At 42.0% G+C, this 12,205-nt stretch overlaps 1 protein-coding gene across 12 annotated transcripts in view; it reads left to right on the top strand.

The window, feature by feature from the left end:
• LOC117463686 (adhesion G protein-coupled receptor L3-like) overlaps positions 1-12,205 on the top strand; it is a 236,490-nt gene that overhangs the window by 143,494 nt on the left and 80,791 nt on the right. For all 12 annotated transcript variants that reach the window (XM_071206493.1, XM_071206494.1, XM_071206497.1 and 9 more), the window contains exon 6: positions 3,242-4,042. In XM_071206493.1, the coding sequence (XP_071062594.1) occupies positions 3,242-4,042 (801 nt within the window). The remainder of the gene's footprint in view (positions 1-3,241; positions 4,043-12,205) is intronic.

The following is a 12,205-nucleotide window of genomic DNA, read 5'->3' on the forward strand; positions in this document are numbered from 1 at the left end:
TTAATTCAACAAAAGCGAGCATTACACAATGCCTCATTTGCATATTTAAACACAACATTTAATGAAACTTGTAAAACATAATTGTCCTAATGTACTTGCGGTAATGTCTTGCATGTGCACTAAATGCAATTTTCTAATGGCTGACGTTATTTTTGAGATTCATGGAGTGATCAATATGTTTGCAATTTGGCACTTCTTTAATGAGGTAATGCCTCATTTCTATAATAAATCATACAATTTCAGACATTGTGTTACAAATAATACTTGACTTATTGTAAGTTATTCACTGGGGTGGTTTTATGATGACATATGTTAGTTGTAGCAGTCAACAATGAAGATATTCTAAATGATTTGAACCATTGAAAATATCACATCATGTATTTAGGTAGCTTCATCTGTCTATTGGGTAAAACATAACATTATTATCTATGGAAAGTGTGAAATCCGCATCTTTATTTCTTGCAGTTTTACCTAAAATGCATAAGCTTTCTTCTAAGTGGCCATATGGTTATTTTCTGGAGATGCTATACATCTGTTTTACAATTTGCCATCACCGCAAAACTTTGTGCAATTTCAAAACCTGAATAATCTGTCTTTCTTCCTACAGGCGCGTGCTAACCACTGTTTCTCTTCCTTCTTTAAAGCTAATGATTGAATGCTGTGTATTACTAACCATGCTCTTCCTGTACAGCTGTGTGATCACATTATTAATCTGTTCTCTTTCTCTCTCTTTTCCCTTCACGCCTAAAAATAGAAGTGGAACAAAAAGGTAACTAAATGCCAACAACTTTTCTTTCACCTGCATTCTCATCTGGGTGTAGGCTTGCTTTTTTTTTTTTACGGTGACGGGTGCTCAAGCCGGACATGTTGTACGTCTGTGCTCATTGTTTGTCATGCATGCCCTTCATGGGGACACTGGACCTTCACTCATCAACGTGTTGTGACACATATATGATGGTTATTTACGGTAAGGTCATTACAATCTTGCAGTAAAGTAACCCTGGGGTGTTTTTACCCTCCCTTATAACTGAAGATTATTCCCGCTCTGCTTTATCAGCTCCATAATATTAAAGCAGAGGCTGATCAATACCCTGTCCAATAAGCTGTCACCATTTTTGATTACAGCTCTAACATGATGATAGCTATACCCTTCAGGGACTCTCTTGTCAATACTGGAAACAGATCATAGCAATCTTCCTTTATCAGCGCTGCATGATGCTGCACAACACCACATTCACATGGTGCATTGTGGGTATGCTTCATCTGCCGATTTGGATTAAAGTCAAACATGGAAATGGAGTCATTAAAACAAGACTGAAAGGTTCTGCTTTAATAGCGCTGCAATACATTTAAGGTTTCATTGTAGTCATGAATTAATGACACATCACTTAAACCTTTGTCAGAGAGAGTGAGCGATGAAGCTGGAGGGCGAGGTCAACAGATTTTATGGAGATGTTTTCTGTCAAATTCCCCTATAAAAGCCAAGATTGCTTTTGTATCACATCCATTTCAATTTCACCTCCTTTAAAAAGCACATATTACAAAGCTCACCTACTCTTAACTCTTTCACATCCTCATCCATAGAAACATCTTTAGAAACATCCCTCTGAGCATTTAGTGAGATGTGCCATGTTTTACTTTTCCATGCATCTGCCGGAGAACCTGTCACACTGTGTCGGGTCATTACAGAGAAAGCACCCTTCACACACTTTGTTTTAATGGGATTTACCTTCGAACAAAACGTGGACGAATAGGAAAGCTGTCTTCTTTTGCTTTCCGACTTACTTTTCCTGTACCTTCAGGATTATACCTTTATGTATTAATACTCATACTTTTAAGACAGTATAATCCTGTATTCAAAAGACGTATTTTCAGAAAGACGGAGCATTATAATTGCCTGAGTGGAAGGTAATCCATAGTGAACTGAAATGAGTTTCCGCACACCGTGTCCACTCACTATTGACCCGCTGCACTGGCCCAGCCTTATCAGATTTCAGCACAAACCAGTTCACATATAATTAGTTTACTGCGCGGTGTTGTAAATCATGCCGCAGACCAAAAATGTCATGTGGGTGAAATAATGGACAGGCAATCATTATATGGATGATGTAATTACTGTTTTCCTTTTGTTTTCTTTCTCCTGCCTCAGACAATAATCACAGTGTAGCAAGTCATTATAATGTTTTAACTTTGACTTTGTATGACTATGTATTAACAACCTGGGTGTTGTTCTCCTCCGGTGCTGTTATATTTATTCTAACATCTACAGTATATTGGCCACCATAACAGAATGAGTCGAACACATTTCAACAGCCCATAACACTTCCATTAGGAGTTAACATGCTGCAGCTTCAGAAAAGTAGCAAATATAAAAACCTACATTTGCAAAAAACGCATGAAGAAACATCTTCACCGCCTTGACGAAACATGTGCAGTGTTTACTAGGATCTCTGTTTAAAGGAAACGCTGCGAGGAGTAATTGTAGGCGTTTGGTCAGTATATTTGAAATGACCAGGTTAGCTTTCAACTAGCCTGCTCTCAGCGGGTCTGGAATAATACCAGAGGGAATCATGTGATCACATTGTCAAAGCATTTGCCAGGTACGTTTCGAGTGACAGTGATTTTCACCCAATTTATAACAAGTGCTCCGGTCCCAGCTGTGTGCATCACTTTTTAGTGTCCCTTGGTTTCCGTTGTGTTTTGAGCTTCCTGCAGCGTTTTGTTTTTAAAGTGCTTTGAATTAACGCTGCACACGTTTCATCAACTTGGTGAAAGATTTCTTAATGTGTTTCAACATCATTTTCTGTCTTGTTTCTGCTTTACAATAATGTAAATGAAATAACCCTCACTTCATCTGTTCTCCCTCTATTACAACTCTGTTTTCAATGGCATTGTGAACTCATTGCCTTTAGGCTCAGCGTAAATGAACTCGAAGTGTTGTATACAGAATGTTTAAACTGCAATACAGTAAGTAACTGAAACCAGATGAGCACTTTGAGTAATTTGAGACATGGATACAAATAATAAAAATGGTGCTTTTGGTGCATAGTTGTTTAATTTAAATGTACATGCTTTGTAAAACTAATCTATTAATATGTACTGCATTTAATCCCAACCTTAATATATCACAGTGTGGAAGATTAAGCTGCAGGTTTCATCCATTTTCAGTGTTTACCTCCTGGAGGTTTAATACCTGCCAATGTAACTCTGTACTTGTCTTTCCCCTCTTTTGGCTCCTCAGTCTTTCTGTGCCCAGGGCTTCTGCGCAGGGTGTACCAGAGCGAGCACCTCTTCGAGTCGGACCACCAGTCTGGAGCATGGTGCAAAGACCCGCTGCAGGCCTCCGATAAGATCTACTACATGCCCTGGACCCCGTACCGCACCGACACGCTGACCGAGTACTCCTCCAAAGAGGACTTCATCGCCGGGAGGCCGACCACCACCTACAAGCTGCCGCACCGCGTGGACGGGACCGGCTTTGTCGTGTACGACGGGGCGCTCTTCTTCAACAAGGAGCGCACACGCAACATCGTCAAGTTTGACCTGCGGACTCGAATCAAGAGCGGCGAGGCCATCATCGCCAACGCCAACTACCACGACACCTCTCCCTACCGCTGGGGGGGGAAGTCGGACATTGACCTGGCTGTGGATGAGAACGGCCTCTGGGTGATTTACGCCACCGAGCAGAACAACGGGCGCATCGTCATCAGCCAGCTGAACCCCTACACGTTACGCGTGGAGGGCACCTGGGACACGGCCTACGACAAGCGCTCAGCCTCCAACGCCTTCATGATCTGTGGGATCCTCTACGTGGTGAAGTCCGTGTACGAGGATGACGACAACGAGGCCACAGGAAACAAGATCGACTACATCTACAACACGGAGCTGAGCAAAGACGGCTTCCTGGACATCCCCTTCCCCAACTCCTACCAGTACATCGCAGCCGTGGATTACAATCCCAGAGACAACCTGCTGTACGTCTGGAACAACTACCATGTGGTCAAATACTCTCTGGACTTTGGAGCGCTGGACAACAGGCTTGGTAAGAACAGCTCATTTCTTTTTTTATTTATGTAATCTGTTTTGAAGACGTTTTCCGGTCCGAGGAAATTCATTGGTTCTATATTTATGTTATGAAGGTTATGTATTTCTAGATGCCATACATTTTGCCTTGCAAGTTCAAGATCCTAACATTCTTTTTTTTGGCAGAAAATGACTTATTTCATATTTTCAAGACAAATCTTTAGACAAAGTACTTGAAAGGCTCTTAGAGAAATCTCCAATATCTTCTACTTGTTGTTCGTTCTGACTCACTGTTCTATTGTTGGATGCAAAGAACAGCTTGGCATTGCAAGCTGTTAAACTTAAAGTCTTGTTTTTTATTAATAATTTGAGTATTTTCAAGAAAAACATTGAAATACATTTAAATAATGAAGCACCTCAACACAATGTGGGCTAATGTGTATACGTTAATTGCCTACATTAAAGTAAATGTATATAAATGATTAGAATACAATTGTAGTCAGCGTTCATATGATCAGCTTTATTAATTCTCATTTAATGATATAAGAAAACATTTGTAATTCACACACATAAAGCTGACTAAATGAAGTCTTGACACATTGGGGGTTTAACACTAAGTATTTCACATTTCGTGTCTCACGCATATGCTTTGCCTCTCTCTAGCTGTTCCTTCTGCAGAGAAACAAGCGACTGCACACATCAGACTTCCAAAAACTCTTTTGAAAAGTCTAATTTCTCCCCTCCATTGTTCTTTTTATAAATTGCTGCTTGTTGTGAAGCATGTAACGGGGGGGGGGGGGGGGGGGGGGGGAAACCTGTTTTGACACACCATGGTAATTCTTTGCGCTATCTCATCAACAGCTCCAGTCAAAAATGTCACAAGTTGTTTGAGTGTGAAGTCCCTACCTCTGCTTTCTCTGGAGCTTTCTCTACCTGCAGCCTGCCAGATTAATTAATGTTTCTCCGCCGGCTCCTACTCGAGTCCAAATCTGCTACAACACACCTCGTCATATATTCATTCCTTCAGTGACCACGCTCACAATGTTTGCTTATGATGCTACCAGTAATATCATTAGTTGTTGTTAAGGGGAGTGTACACACACACACACACACACACACACACACACACACACACACACACACACACACACACACACACACACACACACACACACACACACAGGCATAATTCAGATTCCCAGCAGCAGATGTTGAGTTGTGTGTTGGCTGCAGAACAGAGGCTGCTGTATGAATATAGATAGTTAAACGCTGCATTAAGAAGATGTATAGAGTCTAATACCAAATACAAATGTCAAATAAACAGGCTGGGAAGAAATGAAAGACTGATTGAATAGACTGTAAATAATTGTATTTCCTAAATACAGAAACAGGCTGTATTCCGGGTAAAGGCAGTGTTTTTCTCTATGCATATTTTCACACAATTATCTCACAATGAGCCTGATTGCATGATAGCTTTAGCACAATATCAGTTAAATCAGCATCAGTGTAAGCACTTCACAACACACACATTAGTCTGCATGTGCTGCCGAGTGATCATGTCTGAACAATTTATGTGCAATGGCACATGGACAAGCTGCATTTGACGAGGAACGCTGCAGTAATAGAAACAATGAATGTGAAAGAGCCACACATGTTTGGAAGATACACCGATAAACTAAATATGTGTACCGTACTTTTCGGACTATAAAGCGCACCTGCATATAAGCCGCAGCAGCTAAATTGTCCGTCTGTCTTGCTCTCGTTCTGTCTCTCGGTTCGACTTTCACTTTGGCGCGCGACCTGTCTCACTCTTTTCCGGCCTCCAGCTTTTCCTGCTGGAGCCCGCCCCTTAGAGGTGGCGGGCGCGGACCGGTCATAGAGCCCATAGCGTTAAAGGTGGTTAATTTTACCTGTAAAACCATAGATTTAGGAGGTTCCCTAGAGGCCGTTAGCTGTACAAAAAAAATGGCGAAAAAAGTCGCAGTTTATAGTCCGAAAAGTACGGTACTAGTTTACATTGAGTTAAGTTAAGAATATAAATAGGAAACATGAAGTGTGCTAAGAGTTCAAATGCAATGTAGAACTTTCCTTCGCTGCAAACTTGAGCTTTTAAATTGGATCAATGTGCCTGTTAACAAAGGTGCCAGTCTGATCGCTCCAACACAAACTCATTTCCACCTCCACACGCATGCATGACCTGCTGTATCAGTGCAGCATGGTATATATGAAGCAGAGAGACATGTCCTGGCTGCAGCCTGGGCCTGCTGCCATGCTCCCAACCACAACACCTGCTGCAGGGCAGGAGGCTGGCACAGGGCGATCATATGTGGGATTGCACTTTACCTCACTACAAGAACAAAGCAATATGAAACATTCAAATGCACCAAAAAGAACATATTGTTCTGCATTTGCAATAACCCCCACTCTTTGCTGAATTATCTTCAACAGGCTGTTTTCAAGGACAGATGATCTATCCCTAAAAGTGCTACGATCAACTACATTGATCGTCAACATTCACTGAGTTGGTGATAGAATAAGTGCAGGCAAAAAAAGCTATTAGCTGGCACATGTTTAAAAGAAAAACTCCACCGTTCATGAATACATTCAATGTGGAATATGCAAGGATGACTGGAACATTTCTCTATGATAGTTTTAAAAACATAAAAGAAGGAAACCGCACACACAATACTTGAATAGCGAGTTGACCAAAAATACACAGTGCGTTCAGGAAATCAAAATGTTGCAAACTCATTTTCAGAGGCCACCGTGGCCTCGCTGGAGGTCGTGGATCTTCACACAGTTGTGCAGATTCATTGTCTCTGAACTCACCTCGTTCTTAATATTCGCCTTTTAGAGATGTCTCACCTCCTCCACCAAGGACACACTGCAGAGGCAGAGCAAACACTTCTGATTGGAAAAGTTGCACAAAGTCAGAGTCAGGATAACGAGGAGTATAATTTCTAGAAAATTAGCCTTGAACAAAAACTGCTCCATCAACACCAGCACATAATGAGAGCGTGTTACTGAAAACATGACAATGCTCAGCAACACATCCATTCTCTGAAGCCTTTGTCTGTGTGCAGTGTCACGGGTCAACGATGATACTATGTTCTGTGTGATGATGCTTCTGCATGCGCTCAGTTTTGTAGCCTTTGTTTGAGATTTTTATATCTCTCTGTGCCAATATATGCTAACTGGATTTAAATCACATAAGCGGAGGGTGTGTGCAGCGACTCAGACATGCAGTATTGTTTCGCCTGGAGACATTGCTCCTGGCCTCGGCTTTGGCAGAATTACATCTGAGCCGCCTGCCACAGAGAAAATGACCCTGAGTCCCACACACCTGCTGCTGCCGAGAAATAACATCCATACATCATGTGTAAGCTTACTGTAGATGCAGTTTCTTTATCCTGAAGAATAGTACAGCAATCTATTTGTGCTGTTGTTTTTGTTGTTGCCTCGGTATGAGTTGTTCCCATCCTCTCACATTTCAGTGACACAGTGATTATTTTGTTGGCTCGTGATTGGCTCACAGTTGGTGGCATAGATTCATTCCCCGTCTGTCCGCCCTGTAATGTTGCCACATGTTGCCATCTGTCGGGCGCGCCGTGCCAGCCCTGCCGACGTGCCCCTCCCGACCTCCATGCCCAAACAGCCGATGTTTGGGAGGCTCAGGCCCGTCTTGGCTCTCTTTGGAAGTGCCTGACACATGCTAAATTGATTAAGAGTGTCTAAGTAGTAAATGCATGCTGGCAGAGTCTGCTGGAGATAATCTGAGTGTGACTCAGTGCTCTTAAAGCCACACTGATGTCCTCTGGGGGCTTCACCCTGTGGCCTTCCAGTGTATGTGTTTTTATTATTGTATAGATTCAAGAGACACCCTGCAGGTTTCATCATTCAACATTTTCATTTCTTGATTATAAAGCTTTAATTAATGTCTCTTAGCAATTCAAACTAAATGCTACTTTTGACAATAACATTATTCTGCATGCTGCATGACGCCCATTTGATGTAGAGCTTTAAAAATGTAGGCTACATGCTTATTTGCAGGATACACACTATCACATGCCTCCTGCACTTCCTGCGGAGGGCAATTTTCTTCCAGGGAAAGTGTTATGTTTAGGATTATAGTTGAGAAAGATTTTCTAGCACACTGCACACACACACACACACACGCGCGCGCACACACACACACACACACACACACACACACACACACACACACACACACACACACACACACACACACACACACACACACACACACACACACACACACACACACACACACACACACACACACACACACACGCACAAGCCCTTTAATGCTACAACACAATAGGGCTCTGTTAGTAATGCAGCTTTACATTTTTTCAGCATGGAATCAGGGAGCACTTTGTTGCTGCTTCAGAGCCCCTTTAAATCTTCCTGCTCCCTAGAAACATTTGTAAAATATTTTCAAAAATAATCCCAGTGATCCTGGTAACCTTACTTGGTATTTCGATTTTGAAGGAAGCCCCTGTCTCATGGTTCAGCATGAGGCATGTTCTGTGTGATACATCATTACACGTCACATGATTTTGTCTGGTGTCCCTGCTGCTGGCGGGACATCCATCACGAGCTCCACCTTGATGCAGAAATCATAAACAGATCAGCTGTGTCGTGAGAGGGGTGGCAGGCAATCCCTCAATTAAGGCCAACACACTATCCATCTCCCTGACATGTGCAGAAATGGGAAAAAATGTACTTATCAAAGACCCTTATCTCATGTAGAAAGTTGGGGTTGAATGGGGATTATTAGGACGGGCTGCATTGGTATCTTTTTGTGCCATTTTCAAAGTTTTTCGACCTAAAAAACATTCTTATGTAGCCGATTTCTGTGCAGGATTTGGCACTTCAGTAATACCAAACTCAAAATGTGTGTAACTAGAGCTCTACTTTACAGGATATACTCTTCCAAATAGAGATGTCCCGATCCGATCACGTGATCGGGGATCGGAGCCGATCACGTGATTTTCAAAAGATCGGAATCGGGAGGAAAAAATCGGGGATCGGGATTTTTTATTTTTTTTATAAAATATTTTTATTTTATTTAATGTTACAAAACAAAAATGACCATGTTCACGTCTTAAAGTCATCCTGAGGACTTAGTTTTGGTTTAAAATTACACAACATCATGTATGTGTTGCTTTCTTTGGGCTTGTTTTCAGACCTGGTTGCTTATTTCTCTGAAATCTGGCAACAGAGTGGGCGCAGTGTCCAATAGTAGCAGTAAGCTAACGAGAGGCTACGTTCAGCTGGTGACTCGGGAGTCGGGACAGAGAAAATGTCAGGAGTTTGGAAGTATTATAAAATTGAAAGCGAAGGCAGTGTAACAGCCAGATGCAATGTTTGCAAGGCGGAGGTTCCGCGTGGTGGAAAGAACAGAGCTACGTTCAACACGACCAATCTAATACGCTACCTGAGAAACAAACACCAACAACAACACGGCGAGTACACAGCGGCCACTCAGGTAACGGCACTGAAACAACCGACACTTTCAGAGACTTTTAAAAGGAAAGAGAAACTACCCCAGAACAGTGAAAAGGCCAACACAATAACAGCCAAGATAGCTGAATTCATCGTGTTGGATGACCAGCCGTTATCTGTTACCTTTTTTTTCTCTTAATGCATTGCATAAAGATCGGATCGGGAAAAATCGGTATCGGCAGATTGTCAAAATCAAATGATCGGAATCGGATCGGGAGCAAAAAAAGGTGATCGGGACATCCCTAGTTCCAAACTATGGAGATGTCTGCCAGTTTCCTCCAGAGTGCCAAATGTGACACATCATATTTAACAGGCTTGGTGACACACCAGCTCAAAGTGATTCATTTTGGCCAATCAGTGAAGTAAATGTGATTGGAGGCCTCTGCAGCATCTTCAACTCTCATTATCACCAGAGTCAAAGATATTCCTTTTTGGCCCGTTTGGTTGACAGTATTTTGAAAAGCCCTTCTTGAGGGTTTTGAGGACTTTCCCCATAGTCGGTATGAAATGTGTTCACACTCTTTCCACCTCTTGCCTCCGCCAAAACGTTTGACGATGTTTGGCCTTGTCAGAAGATGGAGACTGGAGCTTTGGCTCTTAGAATACAAAAGGAATCCAACATTCTCTTAGCTAGGAAAATATTTTGCAGTGTGACAGTTATGCGTGCACTTTAGTAATAATAGATGTGTACATTGATGACAGATTTCCACAGTGATGAAGACGGGCTCATTTTGAAAGAGAACGCAGTGTTTGTGTGCACATGTGAGTTCATCCTGCACTACCTCTCTGTAGTGCCTGCAGTCTTTGCTCTGTCATTTAACTCCAACACTGAGAGTGTGAGCGTCTTTGTGTGCATATATATCAGCGCAGGGCCTCTCTGCTCCCAGCGCGGTGTGACCTCCATCGATGACCTCTCAAGTCCCGGGAAGAGCGCTCGGGAATGAGAAATTAATTGCCGAACAATGCGTGGCTCCCATCCATGACGGCTCTCATCATGTCAGATGATATCGAAGCATTACCGGATGTCTGGCTGCATAATTTACCGCACCCCCCACCACACACCACACATCCCAGATACACTCCTGATGGATTTGTGGGCTCCATTAAATGACAGGACTTTTATCATTTCATTTGCCAACCGTTCTCCTCAGACACGTGTCGCGTTTGGTAGGATCGTATGACATAAACATTTGGGAATTAAGCTCGGGAGCTTAGTGAAATACATCATAATGAAGCGGGACTGACTCTGGAAGATGGTTTCAAATCGACACAGATACATCGTCTTTCTGTGTTAGTTCACATGGATGCTTAATGGGTCTTAAAATTATAAAACAATATTTAATATAAGTCTGAAATCGGTAATAACACATATTCAATTGTCATTTTAAACATTGCTAAAATGGAAGAGGTATGAATCATATACTTTCTAAGATTACAATAAATAGATACAAATGTATAAACCATTTTTAATGAAGGACTCTCCAGTTACAGTAGCAGGGTTGGTCTGTTAGCTATCACATTTAGAAAAAACATTAGAATACCTTTGATGAAATGTTTAACATCATACATGTTGTGTGTTAGCTCATGACCGATGATTAACAAACCTGTAATACAAATATTAATAATGTGTTCCGGTTATCTCTGCTTTTGTCCTGTTGGGTCACATAGGGACACATGTTTTCAATTTAATTCCAAATGTGTTACTAAATGTATTTATCAGCTATAATTTGAAGTTAACCTACTTTTTTTATGATTACCGAAAAAGACATCAGCATTAACTTGAATAGAAGAAGACTGAGTTACAAAGTGGAAGCAGCACCCTCAGCTAAAAATGAAACGAGAATATGGCATTCATTTATTTCTGCGAGACCCACTATTATCCACAGTCATGGATTTAGGCTTAAAGTTCGCTCCATTTTAAAGTACATGTCCCAGCAGCCTTTGAATCCCATTCAGCAGCTTAAAACAGGAAGTTAATGGGTGACATCACACTGAGACTGTCCCATATTTCTGCAGTCTGAAAGGGCCTGCTGAGGATGTAACCATGCATAAAGGTTCATATAGTAAAATTAGGAAGTAATTGGGTTCAGCACAAGGTTGGAGGAGTCACTTTACCGTCTGACGCTCGTTTAGTTTTACCCAGAGCCCTTTGGTCCTCTTTTGATCTGCAGTCTGCAGAGGTTCCTCAGAGCCAGAGCCCTCTCTCAGTGCGGGAAGTCACGTAAACCGGTTTCATTTCATAGCAGAGCAGTTTTTATTTTGTACCTGGAGCGAAGAGGAGCGGGCTTATCTAATTGTGAAAGCCACGAGCCCCGGGATACAGAGAGGGGCTAATTAGTAAGAAATTAATGCTTTGAAATGAAGCTCAAAGCTCGGTGTGTGGGGGAAACAGACACGTGCTTTGGTGAGGGGATTTAGTGCAATAGAAACGTGAATGATAGGTAGAGCTGGTGCTTCAATGAGAGCACATTTGTTCCTGTCTTTATGAAGGAAGAGGTCCCTGTCTAAGGGCGGGGACATTGAAGCCCCTTAGCTCAATAAACATGAATATCTGATAGCAAGTAGTTTGTTTTCAGTCTACGTTGTAGTGATTTAGAGAAGGCATTGAATCTTAAACATACAGAAGATACATTAGCTTAATGTTTGAGGCCAT

Source organism: Pseudochaenichthys georgianus, chromosome 18 (assembly GCF_902827115.2).
Source record: "Pseudochaenichthys georgianus chromosome 18, fPseGeo1.2, whole genome shotgun sequence".
NCBI lineage: Eukaryota > Metazoa > Chordata > Actinopteri > Perciformes > Channichthyidae > Pseudochaenichthys > Pseudochaenichthys georgianus.